Source organism: Equus asinus, chromosome 10 (genome assembly GCF_041296235.1).
Source record: "Equus asinus isolate D_3611 breed Donkey chromosome 10, EquAss-T2T_v2, whole genome shotgun sequence".
NCBI lineage: Eukaryota > Metazoa > Chordata > Mammalia > Perissodactyla > Equidae > Equus > Equus asinus.
Window position 1 is genome coordinate 37,793,256 of NC_091799.1, and position 20,741 is coordinate 37,813,996.

At 40.0% G+C, this 20,741-nt stretch overlaps 1 protein-coding gene across 3 annotated transcripts in view; it reads right to left on the reverse strand.

Moving 5' to 3' along the window:
- Positions 1-19,657, reverse strand: part of FSD1L (fibronectin type III and SPRY domain containing 1 like) — a 61,832-nt gene extending 42,175 nt beyond the window's left edge. For all 3 annotated transcript variants that reach the window (XM_070519089.1, XM_070519088.1, XM_044779103.2), the window contains exons 1-3: positions 19,489-19,657; positions 6,892-6,987; positions 4,217-4,348 (exon numbers count right to left, since the gene is read on the reverse strand). In XM_070519089.1, coding sequence (XP_070375190.1) covers positions 4,217-4,348; positions 6,892-6,987; positions 19,489-19,503 — 243 coding nt within the window. In that variant the 5' untranslated portion in view covers positions 19,504-19,657. The remainder of the gene's footprint in view (positions 1-4,216; positions 4,349-6,891; positions 6,988-19,488) is intronic.
- Between the last annotated feature and the right edge of the window lie 1,084 nt (positions 19,658-20,741).

Here is a 20,741-nt window from a genome sequence, read left to right on the forward strand (position 1 = left end):
AACAACTGAACTCCCCCTTACCTGAAATACTCTCTCTTCCCCTTATTAAATAAGACTTTCCTCCCTCAAAGTGCTTCAAATCAGTTTCTGAGCAACTGTTTCTTAACTCAATTCCCTTCGTGATCCCTCTGCATTATGTACAGTTGGATAGTGTTTACACTAACATTATTCTTAAATCAGTTATACCTTATACACATTTTTGCTTACTCTTATAAATTCTAATCTCTTTGGCAAAAGGATCTGACTTTCCTTTCTTTAGCATTTCTTGCAAATTATCCTCCATTAGGACGTGAAATCCATGAGCGCAGGAGCTGTTTTGCTCACTAATATATACCCAAAATCCAACACAGCAGTAATTCAATGAATGTATGAAATCTAGATACTGACAATGAAATATTATCACTGACTTACCCCATAAATTATGCTAACAAGAAACACTCTAAACTAGCTTCTCAAATATGAATTTTAAACATTAAAACATGGAACATTTTCAAGGTTTTTCAAATCCTTTTACAACTATAAACTATCTCTGGGGCAAGGATAACAAGACGTAATGAAGACAAAATAATTTTTAAAAATCCAATGATAATCATGATTTAAACTTCTAAAAATGTTTTTCTAAAGTCATTATTGTAAGAGCTTTGCTATCCAACGTACGTGAATTTTGAGGAGAGGGAGAAAGGGAGAATAGAGAAAAGAACCTAAGAGGAGCCAGTTAGTCAACTGCTGTTAATTAAAAGCTAGCAATATAATAAGATACATGAATAACATGGGACAAGTAGGAAGTATTTTTCTAAACACAAATGGCAAAGTTCCTACTCTAAAGAAGGATGTTAACAACAGTTTAACTTCATCTAGCCAAGTGCAAGTTTTAAAAAATGTGTCTACTGGCTGCTTCTAGATTCCCCACTAAAAATGCCAGAAAAATAAACTGCATACACAGTAAGGCAGAATAGGTCCCAACGAAAAACAGGCACCAACCAAGTATTTAGAGCTTACAGGTCAGTGACAAGGAAAATAATATCAGCAACATCGGAACATCACTCACCCCAGGAATGGTTCAAGGTGGCAGATAAAAACTGACAAGGCACATTCAATTTGCATGAGAGTTTTTTCACTTGATGGAAGGAGGGACAGGGAGGAGAAAAAATATGACTCATGGCCACTTTGGTGGCAGATTTAATATGTGGTATGGACTATGATGACAGAACTGTTGGCTGGTGAATGCAATGAAGATGAAGATAATTAGAGGTGCTCTGGCAGAGAAAAAGTATGAGGAGGAAGAAAGGGAAAGTTGGAGATTAAGAAACTGAATGCATAAAAGGTATTCCAAACTGGTGCTGTGAAGGAGGAGCCGGGTCCAAGACAGAAAAGAAATCTGGAGCCAGCCCTGGTGGCCTAGTGGTAAAGTTTGGCGCACTCAGCTTCAGCGGCCCAGGTTCTGTTCCCAGGCACAGAACCACATCACGCATCTATCAGTGGTCATACTGTGGTGGCAGCTCATATACAAAACAGAGGAAGAGTGGCAACAGTTGTTAGCTCAGGATGAATCTTCCTCAGCAAAAAAGAAAAGAAATCCATACAGGATGAGTTGTGAGTTAGATCTTCAGAAGATGCTGAGTTTTCTTATTCAATCTTATTTTTTAAATGAAAGAATTTATTTACTGAAATTTATGGATACTTCATGACTACTTATCTTTAAATGATTTAAGTAATACAACCCCCACCTCCTAAATAAAAACAACAAATCTCAACGTGGGGAGGATGTGTAGACTTGAAAAGGTATCTGACCCTTGGAAACTGCGTGTACAGCGTATGTGTAAGAGAGAAAGAGAACATTTGTATTCTTTCATATCTTTCAGATTCTCAAAGATATCTGTGACCAAAATCAACACCCCAAAATCAGTTGCATCTCTATACACCAACAATGAACAATCCAAGAAGGAAACTAAGAAAACAACCCCATTTACAATGGCACCAAGAAGAATGGAACACTTTGGAGTAAACTTAACCAAGCAGGTAAAAGACCTATAAACTGAACATGCAAAACACTGCTGGAAGAAATTAAAGAACACACGACCAAATGGAAAGACAAACCACGATCACGGATGGGAAGACTTAATATTGTTAAAATGTCCATTCCATCCAAAACAATCTACAATCCAATGCAATCCCTATCAAAATCTCAACAGCATTTTTTGAAGAAATAGGAAAAACAACATTCTAAAATTCACATGGAATCTCAAGAGATCCCGAATTGCCAAAACAATCTTGAAAAAGAACAACAAATTTGGAGACCACACTCACACTTCCTGATTTTAAAACATATTACAAAGCCATAATCAAAACAGTGTGGCACTGGCATAAAGACAGACACAAAGACCAACGGAACAGAATAGGGAGAAATAAACCCTCCCATACATGGTCAAATGATCTTTGACAACAGTGCCAAACCACACAATGGGGAAACTACAAAATCTTCAATAAATGGCACTGGGAAAACTGGATATCCACATGCAAAAGAATGAATTTGGACCCTTAACTGACACTGTATATAAAAATTAACTCTAAATGGATTAAAGACCTAAAGATAAGCCCTAAAGCTATAAAACTGCTAGAAGAAAACATAGGGGAAAAGCTTCATGACACTGCACTTGGCAATGATCTCTTGGATACGACACCAAAAGCCCAGGCAAAAAAGCAAAAATAGACAAATGAGACTATATTAAACTTAAAAACTTCTCCACATTAAATGAAACAACAGAGTGAAAAGACAACCTATGGAATGGGAGAAAATAATTGCAAATCATATATGTGACAAGGGGTTAATATCCAGAGTATATAAAAAACCCCTACAATTCAACAACAAAAACAAGTAACCGAATTAAAAAATGGACTAAAGGTCTGAATAGACGTTTTTCTCCAAAGAAGATATATAAACAACCAACCAGTATACAAAAAAAATGCTCAATATCACTATTCACTAGAGAAATGCAAATCAAAACTACAATGAGCTATCACCTCACATCCATTAAGATGGCCACTATCAAAAACACAGAAAGTATGGGCAAAATGGGTGAAGGTGGTCAAAAGGTACAAACTTCCAGTTATAAAATAAATAAGTCCTGGGGAATGTAATGTACAGTACAGTGACTACAGTTAATAATACCATACTGTATATCTGAAAGTTGTGAAGAGAGTGGATCTTAAAAGCTCTCATAAGAAAAATAAAATTCGTAACTATGTGTGGTGATAAATCTCACCTAGACTTATTGTGGTGACCATTTCTCAAAATATAAAAATATTAAATCATTATGTTGTATATCTGAAACTAATATAATGTTATATGTCAATTATATCTCAATTAAAATAATAATAATAAAAATAGAAAGTAACAAGTGTTTGTGAGGATGTGGAGAAGTCGAAACACTTGTGTGCTGCTGGTGGGAATGTAATATGGTGCAGCAGCTTTGGAAAACAGTATGCAAGTTCCTTAACAAACTAAAAATAGAATTACCCTATTAACCAGCAATCCCACTTCTGGGTATATATCCAGAAGAACTGAAAAAAGGATCTCAAAGAGCTATTTGCACACCCATGTTCATTGCAGCATTATTCACAACATTCAAGAGGTGGAAACAACCCAAATGTCCATAGACAGATGAATGGATAAAGAAAATGTGGTGCATACATAGAGTAGAATATTATTCGGCCATAAAAAAGAAGAAAATCCTGGCACACGCTACAAGATGGACAAACCCTGAAGATATTTACCCTGAGAGTAACATAAGCCAGTCACAAAAGGGAAAAATATCGTATGATTCCGCTTATTTGAGATATCTAGAGTATTCGAAATCATTGAAATAGAAAATACAATGGTGGGTGCCCGGTGGTGGGGGGAGGGGCAAATGAGGAGATGTTGTTCGATGGGTATACAGTTTGTTTTGCAAGATGAAAAAGTTCTAGAGATCTGTTCACAACAATGTAAATACAGCTAACACTACTGAACTGTACATTTAAAAACGGTTAAGAGTGTAAATATTCTATTTTTTATCACAATTAAAAAGGAAGATCTCTATCACCAAAACAAAGTTAAGAATCATTATTCTACAAAATAAAAGTACAGTTATACACAGAAACACAAATTTTTGCTTTCAATAAATCAAGCATTAAATAGACTAAAATTATTCATATTTAAATAGTTCCATGATCTCACCTGTAACTCTTGTGACTTACGAGCTTGTTCCTGCTTGATACTGTTAACCATGCTTTCTTTCACCTCATCCAATATGGAGTATAAACTGTCAAATTCTTCATCTAACTCTGAAAGTATGTTAGAAGAATTTTCCTGTTTAATAAGCAAACAAAATAAAACAATGATTTTACCAAAGAGCTGTCAAACATTAAGAAACTAGGAGATATACTTATCAAAGAAGAGAATAATTCATATTATAAACTACCTCAGCATTCCAACATAAAAATAACAAAATTCTAATATTTGACATAAGGTTAAAATCAGATAAATCTAAGAAGCTCGCTGCGACTGTTGATAGTACTATTTCAGCTATGCTATGCGTTGGCACCTTTTATGGACTAGCCCATACTCTCTTCACCTTTTAAAATACTGTTTCCCCAGGACAGTGTGAAAGGTTGTTTTAAGGTTGCGAACTCTGTCCTGACCTTCAGGCTCTAAGGCAGACCCCAGGCCAGTGGTTCTAAACCTTTGTTGTGCATCAGAATCAACAGTGAAGCGTTTCAATAAAATATTCCAGAGATTTCGATTCCATAACTCTGAGGAACAGTTTGGGAATATGGGGATAGGGCTGATTTTGTGTAAATTTTTAAATCTTTCAGTTTGTCTAAAACACTACATTTACGTAAGATAAACAGAACTTAAAAGACTAAGCAATTCCTCACTGGATCCTAAGAGAGTTATCAGTGAATTTTAGTGCTAGAAGGAACCTCAGAAATCATCTACTGGCTAGAATTTGTAGTCAAACTCCTAAATTTTATGAAGTAAAATACAGATAAACGATGTGCCCAAAACCACACAACTAGTTACTATGGCAGAATCAATAAAGCATTTCAAGTCTGTTGACTTCCCAAAGTTCCTCAATGCCTTATTAAGCAAGATACTATCCCAGCAAGAAATAAAATATCTGTGAAATTTCTAGATAAAGCAATATCCATACTTGTGGCAATCATAAGATAGAAGAAACTATCTTAAGGAATTTTTCAACTTACATGAATCAGTCAATTAAGCAAATTGACACTGGTAAAGAGAACTAATATGAGTAATCTACTGTAATATAACCCAAACTTTTGCATATAATGTTCATAAGAAACAGACATCATCTCACTGGAGTCAAACCAAAAGTGGTGTCAACAATCTTACTAGTTTATCTGGCAGTAAGAACAAGCTGTGCAAGAAGAAAGGCTCCGTCTGGAAGGCAGAAGACCTAAGTCAAATCCCACACTGACCACGCAGTAAGAGTGACCTTGGACAAGCCACTTAAACTCTGGACCTCAGTTGCTCACCTGTAAAAAGGAGGTGAACTACTCTTTCCCCCTCAATAACCAATTGGCACATTCTTACAGTCTCTTGCCCACTACCTCTTATGTCCCCATCTTCAGTGACAAGGGTATAACTTAATTCCCCCTCTATTTTTTTCTGGATTCTAAGGTAGAGTTCTAATAATTTGTCTATCAGAAAAATAGTTTGAGTCCGCGCGCTCCGCTGCGGCGGCCCAGGGTTCGGATCCTGGGCACGGACATGGCACTGCTCATCAGGCCACGTTGAGGAGGTATCCCACAACCCACAACTAGAAGGACCTGCAACTAAGATATACAACTGTGTACGGGGGGTTTGGGGAGATAAAGCAGAAAAAAAAAAAAAAGATTGGCAACAGTTGTTAGCCCAGGTGCCAATCTTTAAAAAAAAAAAAGAAAGAAAGAAAAATAGCTCTCTCCTAAGGGCTCTTTGTCAAGACGTCAAATGTGATGATTCTCTTGTCCATAGATCAGAAGTGTTAGAACCGCTAGCTTTGCTTATTTAACGAAAGCAGATTCGTGTATTCAACAAATTTTTCAATAAAACAGTTCGAGAAAGACAGTTCAAGTGGTGACAATCACAATAAACTAACTTCAATTGCAGCAAATTCAGAAGTAAAGTAAATACAAGACCTTATGCATAAGGTTTAAAAGGCAAAGAACCAGGCAATTACTTATGTTAAAACAAACAAAACCACAGGGAACGATTCGCTGCATACAAGTATCTTACAAATCTATGTTTATTTCACAAAGAAATAATCCGTAAGTTCATCAAGGCACATTCAAAGGGAAGTACCCCCAGATGATCTTAAGGCCCCTTCCACAATCAACATGTGATGATTTACACTTGGGCCATCTGCCCAAACCTGAGGCCATTTCCTTACACACTCCTCTCTCTCCTCATTGGACACTTCACCATTTACTTCTATGTTTTACTTTTATCTAGTTCTACAAGCAGATCTCTTACCGTCTACATTTTCCTTCTACTATTTACTGTAAAAGAAATGTTTAGCTTTCCAGTACTTTTGAAAGGTACAATTTTCTCTTAATTGGGATCAGAAAAGACAAACATAAAATGGAAAGGGACAAAAGTGAGAATTATAATATTCCCTAGCAACTACTAGTCCAGTTTTCTTTTCCATTACTATTTGATCCTTCCATGGAGAATGCAGGAATAGCAAAGAAAGCATTTTTATTTATCTGCCATTTAAAAACCCTGCTCTCACCTCCATTAGTTTATAATCTAATCAATCATAATTGATGGAGTATATTTATACTTCTGATTTGACCCAACAATCATTTTTTGTGACAAATTTACACAAACTTTAAAAAGATTCATACCTGAACTCCTTTTAGTGTTTGATTTAGTGTATCAATAAAGTTCTGAATTTCATCATTTTTACTTGCCAAAGTTGAAATGATCCTTTGCAGAGCTTCCTAGGATTAAAAAAAAAATTAAATATTACAATATTTTAATAAAAGAGAATTGTAATTTCACAACAATTCTCTAAGCAAACCCTTTATGTAAGAGTCTATTATATAATAAATAGGAGCAATGGAAAGCTTCCCATTGTTCAAAATTTCCAAAGGCCTATAATTACAAAAGATGGAACACGTATTTGCACTGTTTTAAAATCTTTTATTCTTAGTACAACTTAATCATCATCATACCTTTCACACTGAAGATGATCAAATATTGTTTAATATCAACAGTATTATTTTAGGTCATAAGGCCATGGCAAAGGAAGAGAACTAAATCTTTAAAGCTTGCAAAAACAAAAACAAAAGGAAGCCTCTAACACAGCCTCGGGATATGAGGAATAAAAGCAGAGAGACACTGAAATTTCACATTTTATTCATTTATGAAAATGAAACACATTTTAGAAATATGAAAGATAAATTTGTAGCTAAAATTACAACACGCATTGCAATATTTACAGATGCTATAGAACCACAACAAAGCAAGGAATTTTAGTAGCAAATACCTCAGACTTTTTGATAATGCTTCCTATTTAAGTAAAATGGTTATTTCATTTCCTCATACTCTCTAGTTCAGTGCTGCCCAATAAAATTTTCTACTATGATGGAAATGTCCTATATATGTGCTGTCCAATATGGTGTCACTAGCCACATGAAGTCAATGAGCTCTTGAAATGTGGACAGAGCAACTGAGGAACTAATTTATTATTTTTTACTTTAATTAATTTCATTTTTTATGACCACACGTGGAAGTGCTGTCATTTTGGGCAGCACAGGTCTAGCTGTTTAATAAATCTTCATGGGTAGTAACAAGGAAATTCAAACAAGATACTTCCATTCTCAGTAAAAAGGAAATTTAAGTACTTTACCTTTTAACTTCCCCAAAAGCACAAGCCTTGTTTCTGTAAGCACCTCAAGAATAAATATTCTAATTTTGTGTGATAAAGGTTCTCCTCAAAATAAAATCAGATATTGATAAAAGGCTATATATAAAGAGCTCAGGAAATAATCTGATAAAAAGGTAACACTTTTTATATAAATGTTCATAAAGCATTATTGCAGTTAAACATTAAAAATAATTACAACAGTCCTATTTAATTCTCACAACAATCCCTGGAGATAAGCAGGTGTCATCACCATCCTTGGGGCTGCCTAGGGCTCTCCACTGTATTCACTTACCTGCACTATTTCTTCCCACCTTCACTGCCGGTGGCACGTTAGTATAGCACCACAATAAAGTTATGCTATGAGAGAAGACTGACACCAAGAGTTAGCCGCTTATCCTGTCGGTAGTTCTCCCAGAAACAGATGCACCAACATATGAATACAAAGATGACCAAGAGAACGGCAGAACGGAGCCAGGACTTGGGGGAAGGGGGGCACAAGACTGGTATGGTAGTACAGAGATGGAGAAAAGGAGGCCAGAGGACTTGAGTCTTCCGAGTATTCATCCAAGAAGGCTCTATGTATATGTAAAAACTACACAATGGAACAGTTAAAAACGGTTCTGCACGGGGGCTGGCCCGGTGGCGCAGCGGTTAAGTTCCCACGTTCTGCTTCTCAGCAGCCTGGGGTTTGCCGGTTCGGATCCCCGGTGTGGACATGGCACCGCTTGGCATGCCATGCTGTGGTAGGCGTCCCACGTATAAAGTAGAGGAAGATGGGCACGATGTTAGCTCAGGGCCAGGATTCCTCAGCAAAAAAAGATGAGGACTGGCAGTAGTTAGCTCAGGGCTAAACTTCCTCAAAAAAAAAAAAAAAAACGGTTCTGCACAATCCTCAGACTGCATATAGTAAGCTTCAATTCAGACTGGGCTCTTTCTGGTTAATGGACTGTACCTGCCTCCCCATCCATCCTTCCTAATGGCAGAGTTACATCCTTATTGTACAGATAAGAAAATGGAGATTCAACCAGTTGCCCCAAGTTGACCCTGCTAGTAAGATAAATATGATGCTCAGTCTGTCTTTACCACTTTAGAATACTGTCTCTAAATCTAACCAATTTGCCCGTCATATAAAATACTCATACAATAAATTATATATTCTTTTTCAAATGTGGTTTGCTAGGGGGCCGGCCCAGTGACACAGCGGTTAAGTGTGCACGTTCCACTTCGGCATCCCAGGGTTCGCCAGTTCAGATCCCAGGTGTGGACATGGCACCGCTTGGCAAGCCATGCTGTAGTAGGCATCCCACATACAAAATAGAGGAAGATAGGCAAGGATGTTAGCTCAGGGCCAGTCTTCCTCAGCAAAAAAGAGGAGGATTGTTAGCAGATGTTAGCTGAGGGCTAATCTTCCTCAAAAAAAAAAAAAGTAAAAGAAACAGATAAAATTAATTTTAATATTTTACTTAACCCAACTGTTGCAAAATATTATCATTTCAACATGTAATCAATATTTAGCAATTACTGAGTCCCTTCCTTCTCTCCTTCTTTCCTTTCTTTTTGGTACTAAGTCTTCAAAATCTAATGTGCCTTTTACACTTATAGCACATCTCAATTCAAATTGGTCACATTTCCACTGCTCAATAACCACATGTGGCTAGAAGCTACCATACTGGACAACACAACCTTAGAAGCCTATACCATCCAAATAGTCAATATATTTCAAAAAGTGGTGATAGGGCAAACACTCTATATTGATCTGCTTAATTTGCAATTAATAACAACCTAAAAGCTTTCTGAAATTCTTCTTGGAATACCAGAATTTCTATATGTGCTTATGTTATGCCAGATTCTTGAAATATAATAGCTATATGTGGATACAATCTTAGAATGTTACAATCAAGTTTCTTTACCAGAATTTCACCAATTTCTCAGTTTTTATTTATGTAAATATTACCACTAGAAATGGAAAGGTAATATTATAATATCACCACCTCTCAAAAGGAAAAAAAATCGGAGCATAAGCAGCACTCCTTTGGGATCCCCCTAATACTTATAACAAAGGGAGAAATACAATCTTCTCTCCCGTAAAACCTACACTGCTTATTGTTTTCAGTTAGAAAAGACTCTCTGGGGATCACACAGAGTACAAACGTCCATGCCAAGGTTGACATGTGACAAAAACAAGACTGCACCTGAGGACAGCTGACGTGTAAGTCATACAAACTCAAAGAATCATCAGGATAATGCCATCCTTTGTGAATGGTACTGTTCTATACCTCCAAGATATAATACCCTTAGATTACAGTTAATCTTGCCTTTACCATTCCCCCTTAATTCATTCAAAATTCTGCTATCACCAGAGAATGAAAAGTGACTCTTCTCAACTTGTATTGGCCCAAGAAGTATTAACAGCAATACTTCTGAAAAGAAACCCCACAATCTCTGTGTTAAAGCTTTTGGGGGAACGGTATTCTACATGAATTACCTAAGGCTTTAAAAGTACTATACTCCCCCAGAAAGTGGTTGGGAAGGAAAGGTCTTTAAAGGCTGATAGACTATTTCTGGGAAAGATCACTTCATTCTTTGAAGAGAGAATACTCTATGGCTCACACTTTTAATTTACCTGGGAGTTCTAGTAAAGCATGAGGGTCCATCACGGAACACCTAGATAAAGGCTCCATGTCCTAAGAAAGGCAGCCTTCCTTACTGCCAAAGTAACAAAGACTGAAGGCTGAGGGAGATTCCCAGGGAGGTGCTACTCCAATCCCTAGGGGAGGAGAGCTTCAGAGCCTTTGCTGTAACAAGCACCACTGAGATGCTGGAAGGATGGACAAACCAGCTGCAGAGGGCTGTGGAGCCTCAGAATTTAGGTCACCTATATTTTCACAGCTACCAAATGCATCAGTAAACATGGCTGCAGAAGAGCAATCATCCAGACGAGTAACTGTCAGAACCCAAAGTAACCAATATGACCTTGGTAGCTAATGCAGATAAAGTGCTGCTTCTACCCTAAGCTATTCTCAGCTTAGAACAAAAAAAGGGCAGTATCCTGAAAGTGTCCCAAAGGCAGGCTGCTGAGACAAGGACTCCAGAAGCTCTGAAGCCACTTGCCCTTTACTCTGTTGTTGTGGAGAGGATAAGCAATTGCAAAAGAGTGTAATCAAGGGCTCACATGGAGTATGCTACTACAATGGGGGGGGTCATCAGGGAGGGCTGAGAAGTAAATCATGAAGGGGACTAGGGCTTCAAGAATTCTGGACCTCACAAGGACATGGACTGGCTAGATCCAGGGTGGAAATGGCATGAAGACAGAAAGAACTAAGGAGCTTGGAGCTCCATAGAACTGGAAAACAAATTACAAGGGACCAAAATATTTAAGACAAACTACCACCAACACCAAAACTTATAAAAACTAAAGGATTAGGATTATATGAGCTGAGTTCTGAAACTTCAACCTAGCTTGTGTATGTGACATAAGGCTAAAGTCTTCTCTAGGTGGTGGGAGTCAGGGAAGAGGTGTCTTCAGGGATAGTGTGAGCCTAACACAGGAGGTATGCAAGGGGAGGCTGGTTGAATAGGTACGAAATTCAGCAGAATTTTTTAAAAGTGTTTTCTAAATACGGTAGGCAACATGCCAGCGCAGGTAATCTATATACTCTGTATTCTGAAACTTAGAGAAAGAGGCAGAAAAGAATTAAAAGATAACATAATGCATTAAATTTTCTACCCCACTCTACCCCGGCAGGGCCTCCAAATCAATAGCTGCTATAAGGAAGACATAAGTAATTGATAAAGATGAAGAGGAAACGCAAAGCTAAAAATCTCAATGAATGTGATATAAGCTGCACACAAACAGCACCATTAGATACAGTGGCTCTCCTCTGAGCTCCAGACCATTTAACCCAACCGCTCACCTGAAATCCCCAACTACATGTCTCACAAGCACTCCAAAACTCAACACATCATGATGTCCCCCTCTAAACCCAAGCCAGTGTTCTCTCTTTGCAAATGGCACCAGCAGCTGCAAAACCAGAAACCTAGGCCATCATCATATCCTCTCCTCATTTTTGTTCTGCATGCAGTCATCAAGTTCTGTAGATTTTACCCCTAAATAGTGCTACAATCACTACCACTGTCTTAGTACAAGTCAATAGCATATCTCAATTTATGCTCTTGCAAAACTTCTTAACTGGCCTCTGATCCATTCTCTCTCTCCAATAATTAGTTCTCTACACTGCAGCTCGGGGATATGATAGCATCACTCTTCCTGCTTACTAATCTTCAACGGCTTCACACTGGTCCTTAGATAAAATTGAAAATCTTTTAACACTACCTGTTAACATGACCTTTCATAATCTGTAAGATCCTGAATGATCTTCTCATTGCCTACTTCCCCTGCTTCAATTCACACAGACTTCCTCTCTCTTGCTGTATTCCAGCTGCAGCAGCCTGCTCTAAGTTTCTCTTATATGCCTTGCTTCTCACATTTATCAGTTCCTCTACCTGTAACCACTGTTCTAAAACATATACAAAATGTATTGTTATAGAATAAGTCCATTGTGATATATATTTGCCTCATTTCTTTTATTATCAAAACCTGACGGTGAAGGAGGGCAAAGACAACTTTCATCTGCTCCGTGAGATTCTATCAACCTGAAAGGGTCTCAGATTTCATCTCAGATCTCAAGTTTCCCATTACCTTCCAAACACTGATGGATAAAGTGATAGACAGACATAGACAGATAAGGCCATATAAATTATTTGAAGCTTATCTACATCAGATAATTGTATTTTACAAGACTTAAGGTGGCCAAGACTAAAAGTTCTAGATGATATAGGTCCAAAGATATGCTTTGACAAAATTCTGCTGGATCACAGTAAAATATATAGCAAACAGGTGTTCAGAGGAAGTGTGCACAGGCAATGTCAGCCATTAACCCTTGGTCATGCACAACAGTTACTAGGACCTCAGAAAAACCTACTGTTTCAGGATTAAGCCTCTCAATTACTCGACTATGAAATCAGGCTAAAGTAACTGCTATTCTAACAAGAAGAATTGTTTTATACACCCCAGCCAAGGATGACTGCAATCATTCCCATGGAATGGATCAAAGTAATCTGGGATATACAAGGCATGAGGTACCCTCTTCAAAGGAGCACAGCTTAAAGTTATGCTTATAGTCATGATAAATTATGTGATATAAAAGCAAAATCAACAGACTTTGAACAAAATAATAATAACCCTTTTATACTTTTAAGGGTCAAGCCCTATCTTAAGCTCTTCACATTTATTAATTCATCTAATCCTCTCAAGAATCCTATGAGGTAGGATACTATAATTATCCCCGTTTTCCCAATGCAGAAGCTGAGGTATAGAGAGGTTAAGAAGCTTGCCCAGGATCTCAGAGCTAATATGTGGCAGAGCCAGGATTCAAATTAAGGCAGTCTGACTCGTGAGTCTGTGCTCTTAACTATTACACTGTACTACCTGAAAGATCAGCGGTTCACGAAAAGGAGGTCAGAACATCCAAGGGCACCAAAAGGACTATGATTTTACTTCAAGATTGAAAAAAACCGGAACTGATCAACAGGTGGTAACACGTACCACCCTGTCAGACAGAAGGGCTACAGAAAGAGCCATTCTTACTACAGGCATATCATCTCCTAAGTGTGAGAACATGATGACTTTCACCATTTGAAATGGTATGGTTCTACTGGTTTTAGCTTAACATACGTTAAGACGACCAATTTAAATGTGTCTTAATTCTGCTCTATCCAACAAAAAACTCTGCCAACTTGGGCTACTTAACTGGAAACTATCCAGTGCAAAATTGTGATGCAGAAACTTCCTGCTCTTATAACCAGTGGCAGAAAGCCATTAACCCCAAGTTTATATGCTACTCTGAATCCGAGGGCACCAATAACCAAGTGGTCATAACTAAAGAAACACTCTGACATAAGGGTTTCCCACCAGTGTCTACTCAGACCAGGAGAAGATTTCTGATTCAAATGCTACATTAGTTTTCCAGACATTTGAGATACGCAAATCTAGAATCACTGCACATATCACTAATGAATCTACAATTTAAGGGAGTCAGAGTATTATTACAGCCTTTTCAGTTAGTATTCATTAAGCACTTTCTAGGCATTGTACTAAGCTGTTAATATCTTTTCAATCACCACAATAGATTTTTTAAGAGTAGTATTTGTCTTTGTATTTTACCGGTGAAGAAAGGTAAGGTTAGAGAAGTTAGGAACCTTTCTGGGTCACACAGCTATCAAGCGGCAGTTGCAATTTAAACTCAGGAAGCTGCCTCCAGAGCCTGTCCTTTCACACTGCCCTAGGCTGCATACACTGCTGGGGACTTGACAGAACAATCACAGGGTTCCTACAACCAGAGCAAAGAGATCAATGAAACCAGCCGACAATGTTCCTGGAAAATACCCTAAAGCCACCAGGAAGCTTGCCACCCGCATCAATCCAGACCACAGACCTCTCCTTTGAATTAGGTAACAAGAGTTGAAATCCAAAAGCTCTGTCTAGCTAATAAACTAGACAACCAGAATCTTACCAGTTGATCATAGCTACGGCAACACAAACAAGAGTACTGTGCTCACATGTGATGCAAGAAGCTGGAAAAGGAGAACGAAACATTGTTGCAGAGTTGAGGAATACAAGCAGAAACAGCTAACTGGTAGAAAGCTACGCCCTCTCTAACAGTGAAACGGTTAGGAATGCCACCCGTATACAGATGCAACCAAGGTGAACCACAGAAAAAAAATCCAATGAAAGACCTGGTGGGGAATAATTGCCTTTCAACCCTGAGCCCAGGTGTAAGATATGAGGGCAGAAGACAAGGTATCCTCCCATCTAGGATCTGAGGAAACAGCATGTCAGAGGCTGAAGAAGGCTTATCCACGTTCAGGGACCTTTGAACTTGCTGTTCCATCCACTGAAGTATAAGAAGCTTGTATTTAGCCAAGGAAACCAGAGGTCCCACCATCTAATTAAGGGAGGGGGAGTGGAGATGGGGGTACTCTCAGGGACTGCTAGCAGCAGTACAAAATGACACAAATGCCTTCTGAAGGGCAACTTGGCAATATACATCAAAAAATTTTCAAAAGTAAAAAATGAAGTATCTGTATTTAAATACAGTGATCATGATTAGGTCAGTATGGTCCTTTGAAGAGGGCATCTCATGCCTTGTACATTCCAGATTACCTGGATCCATTCCATGTGAATGACTGCGCTGGTGCTTGGCTGGGATGTATGAAACCCCACTTATACTTTCCTGTTCACAGCTCTAAAGATTTTATTTTTCCTTTTTCTCCCCAAAACCCCCCGGTATATAGCTGCACATTTTTAGTTGTAGGCCCTTTTAGTTGTGGCATGTGGGATGCCGCCTCAGCATGGCCTGATGAGCGGTGCCATGCCCGCGCCCAGGATCCGAACCAGCAACACCCCAGGCCGCCAAAGCAGAGCGCACGAACTTAACCACTTGGCCAAGGCGCCAGCCCCCACAGCTCTACTTTAGAAAGCTAAGACTCCCCCTCAAAAAAGAAAAAGAGCTGGAGAGAGGGGAGATATATATACTACAGAAAAATAACGACTTGATTTGGGGCAGCAAGCGACTAAATTCCAGGGTTTTACCCAAATCATATTCTATATTTTCTACCAATTATTTTCACTAGACTTAACTAGCTTCTTTAAAAAAAAACTGGGTGTTTATTCCTGTTAACATCTTAAGTTTTAATTATCTTTATATACCACCATTTAAAGGCAAAGGATTCAGGCCAGAAGGGTGATAATGAAAAAAACTTAGGCTGTGAAGAAAGACCTGGTTTGAATGCAGACTACCATTTGCTAGCTGTGTGACTCTGAGAAAGTCACTTAACCTCTCTGAGTTTCATTTGCCATACCTGTGCAACAGGAATAAGCTACTGTGAGAGTTTAAAGCAGTCTAACACAATCTTGGAGGCAGAACAGGACTCAAACTTCATTTCTCTTTCCTTTCCTGAGGAAACAATATTTTTTTTACTGAGAAGAATGAGTACTTTTGGAACATGAGACAGTTGGTTGGGTGTCTGGAGGTCTTTGAACTGGTAGGGTATGAGATGAAGGCAAAGGATAGCAAACCCCTGGGTAGAGGAGAAAACCGAAATAAGGAAACCAATGTAGACATACTATTTGCTGCTGGTTGTCACGCTTTAATACTCCCCTACTCAGTTCCATCTCCCCAATCTAGGTGTGTCCAGTCTCGTCCAGTCAAGCCTCACTTGACTACCACTACCCCTTTCCAAGTAAAAAATAAAGAAAAGCAGGAAAAAGTGGGGAAAAGGAAACAACTGACAACATATGCTCTCCGTGACATCCTTCCTCTGGGATCCCTTCCCCCTCTCTCTCCACGTTATTATTCCTACAGCATGTATCTTTCCTAGAAACGCAACCCCTCTGAATGTGAATGATCTCCTGCACAAAAAATTTAACTCCATCAAATTCTAAGTGCCAAGATTCCAGAAAGATGTAAATGTCTTATTTGTTTCAATGGTTTCTTTGAATATACACATTTCATCAGGTAAAGAAACCTTTGAGATTTTATCTTAAAACCACTTAAGGACATAATCAAAAGGTCTGGGTATCAAACAAAGCCACCTATCCATAACACATCCTGCCCACAAAAGCGACCCAGAAACTCCATATAAACAAACTCCCTCTGTTTATTTCTAGAACATAATACTGTGGTCTTCTGTATCCAACAGGACGCCTTACATACCCAAGGCAATGATGTTTTCTTCCTCTGCTCAAACAGAGCATCTGTTGCTAACACAACACTGAAGTCCAAGTTATTTTCACAGACAAAAAAGCAGCTGGTCAAGCTAATCCACTTGCTGACTAGCCACCATCAAGCTTCTGTAAGACTGTCCAGCTAACTTAACCTCCATTGTCAGATTGCATGAGTCAGAACTTTCAATCCTCTTTCAATTAGGATTTAACAACTCTCCTTTGGCATCACCATTTGAAATCATTTATTAAAAAGGTAAAAACAGAATACATACTTTAAAATGTAAGGACAAAGGTAAAAAATGGCTAGACTGGATTAGAAAAATAGTTACACAAATTATCAACAAAAACAGTTATTTTGAAGTCGGGGTTATGAAATTAATAACAACAGCTAACAGTACTTACGTGTGCTAGGCACCAAGTGATTTTTAAAAATTAACACAATCCTCACGATAACCCTTTGAGATTAAGTACAATTATTATCTCTGTTTTATAGACAAGGAAATAGAGAGACACAGCAAATTATCCAAGTTCTTTCAGCTCATAAACAGGACTGGAGACGAGGTTCCAGAACTATCCTCTTAGTAATTTAAAGTCCAAATCCCAATGCTTTACAAACAGGTACATATTCAAGCCATGTCATCCTTTGCCACTTGCAGTACCTAACCATTTTCCTTACACTGACTAAGGTACCATCCCTGCTACTATTGTCATTGTAACATTATGTAGCAGGAAAGAAAAATCATGCCACAGGTATACAACTTACTGTCTTATTTAAAGAGAAATAAATATCCCGTTTAGTTCCTTATTAGTTGAGGTATATAATTGATTCTGCAGTAATTTATGAGAAAAGGACGCTCAAATTCAGAGCACTAAATTGGTCATAAGCATTAACACCAGATACTCGTTTTAAGCTATAAAACAAAACGCTTTTTTATTAGAAATATTATTTGATACCACCAACAAAATTCAACAGATTTTCTAATATTGAAAAGTTGATTCTCAAAGTTATCACAAATTAAGATACATTAGTATCAATAGGAAAGAACACCTAATTTCTTGCTACCTCTAGGGAAACTGCACACGGTAGGTGTAGGGACTCGAATGTATCATTTAGAATAAGACCAAATAAGTTCAGATCTTAGCCTTATGGCCACTGGTATGACTTGCAGGAGTCACAACCTCCAAACTTGAGTCCTCATTAAAGTGAGGGACAATGCACACCCTGGCAAAACAAGATAATCTATATTAAAATACTTTTTTCAATTACATTTTACAGCGCACAGAGTATTTTAGCACTTATTCTTTTTGAAAACTTTAAAATGCTGCATAAGTTTTCATAATGAATTATTTTACCTGACTTTGACAACAACCCTATATAAAACAGTCTTACTTCCACTGCATAGATGAGGAAACAGATTAATCACAGTTAAGTGATCTGCGCCATATCACAGAGCTAGTAAATAGCAGTATGGAAACCAAGTCTTGACTTGAAGTCTCTGCCCTGAACGAAGGTCCACTCAGATATCTTATGATTTTTACCTAAAAAGTTAAATAAGCTGTAAAATGTTTTACAAATTTAGGAAGACATGTTTTAAACATATATTCAAAACACACAAAATGTAATTTTTTAAGTGTCTTACTGTTATCCAGCCCACCAACCCCATAAGCCATTAACCACAGCCCTGCTCCCAATAGTCATGGAAATAAAAATTGAGTATACCCAATCAGTTTCAAGATGCACACATACAATGAAATCACGTGCACTTTTGCTAAATACTATAATAGTCAAGGCTTAGCACATCTTTACACTATTCTCTCATGCCCCCAGGGCTCCTCAAGGAGGTTAATCCAGGCAAAATTACAGAAAACATTATTCTAATAAGTCTTTCCAGGGCTTTCTATCTAATAATAGAAAAGAATGGCCTCTTGGATATGCCCTTGTTTTCCCCTGCTCCATTATTAATAACCCTCGTGTTTCTTTCCTATACAGTACTATATTTCAATTACCATAATCTAACAAAGAGAACAGGGTAGTCGATTTCTACATACGGATTATGACTGAACATTAGTAACTCACTTCTAATTGTATTCAAAACATTGACTACGTCCTCTATTTTTTTCTTAATTGAAACGGCTAGTTCTGTATATCCTCTCCTTAACTTGTTCATAAAGTATAAAACATGCCACAACAGCCGCTAAGGTAACGGACCAGCAACAGTGAACTGATCGAAGAGGGTGGGACCGCTGCCCCGACAACCGGCGGTCTTTTCCCTCAATTCAACCGACACTCAACACTGGGACCTGCTTAAGAACTAGTCACGAGGGGGCGGGGGGCGGTACTAGGGAGGCTGGGTTCTACAGAAGCACGTATTGTGGCAAGAGGAGAACGACTGGGTGGAGGCAAGAGTATCAGCACGGAGACCCCGTGTGCCTCGCGTCCCTCATCTGCTGGGGAGGGATAAACCCTCGCTAGCACGCTGGGAGGATGCAAGAACCAAAGGAGGCCTGGAGCGCTGCAGAAAAGGACTGCCGAAAATATGGGACGGCTCCTATCTGCCCTCAGGAGCCAGAGCGCCGGACCAGGTGCGCGGCAGAGGCCAGCCTGGGTCACCGGGCGTGGTCCCCGCAGTCCTGCGGGCGCCGCTGCGCTCCCGCCGGGGCCGGGGGACCTCGCCTTCCACCACCACCGCCGCCGCCACCGCCCCGCGCGCCCCCCGCCCACCCGGCCGGGCGCCCCGCCCACCCTCCGCCGGGCCTGGGTGGCCCCGGCCCCCTGGCCCCGCTTACTTTCTGCGAGTCCATGGCCAGAGGCTAAGGCCGCTGGGCCCGAGAGCGCGTCGCAGAACCGTGGGAGGAGACGGAGGGGATGGGACACGCCAAGACCGCTCCCCGCGGCCGCAGGTCCTGCCGGCCGCCGCCGCCCCAGCCCCAGCCCGCACCGGCGCCGCCCGGCCCCGCCCCGTCCGCGCCCAGCCCGCGCGCGCCGCCGTCGCGCCGCGGTTGCCAGGGTGAAAGGGCGGCCCGCAGCAGGGAGGGGGCGAGGAGCGCCCGCGCCTGCGCGCTGCCGCCGGCCGGAGCGGGGAGGGTGTGTTAGGTCCCGGAGGGAGTGACTGACAGAGAGTGCTCCCCCCTAGGTCCTGCGGGTCCTTGGAAGGCGCCTCTCCTTCCTTCCCCCATCCTTTTTCCTCCAGCGTGCGCGATCGCTGCAGGCCTTGGAATGGACCACTGGGCATCCCGCAGCCAGGCCGGTGGGGAGGCCACGGGAAGGGCAGCTCTGGCCCTGGAGACAGATCAGCCCGCTCTCCATCCTGCGGGTATCTGAAGCAGCTCCCTACGCTGGCCTTGGAGGAGCAGCCAGGCCAGACCAGGCCCAGTTGTCCACTGTGAAGGAAAGGGCTGGAATGGGAATGTGGTGGAAACATGGGAAAGGCCTGCATGACCGTGGCAGAAACATGGGTAGACTGTGGAACCTGGTAGACTTTTCCTAGAGAACCCCCCGGACACCTTGCAACCTGTGATTTTGAGCAAGTCACTCTCCTTGAGCCTGTTTCATATTCGGTAAAAAAAAGAGAAATCATGCTGACTTTGCAGAGCATCGTGAGGATTAAATAACATATTTGAAGTGCCCAGTACATACTTAATGCTCAGTAAGTTATAGTTATTGGTGGGGAGCTAGGACCTGCTCAGTCTGAACTGAGGGGACCTTGAGGACTGTAGAAAGCTTGGGAAGGTAGGCTTGGAAATGTGCTTCCCCGAGCAGACAGGCTTCATCCTCCATTCCAATGTCCCTGGAAAGGCTCGGAAAAGTTCACCTGGGCACTCCTTTCTAAGGAGGGAACAAAAGAGAAAGATACATTGAGTACCTATTAGGTATAGCTCTACGAATGGAAAATTCAGCAGTGACAAGGCCCTGCTCTCACTTGGAGAGCTTGCAATCTAGTATGGGAGGCTGACCAATAGATAGATAGATAGATAGATAGATAGAAAAATAAACAGCATGCGGTGGTTAGAGATACTATAAAGAAATATTGCATAGGGTA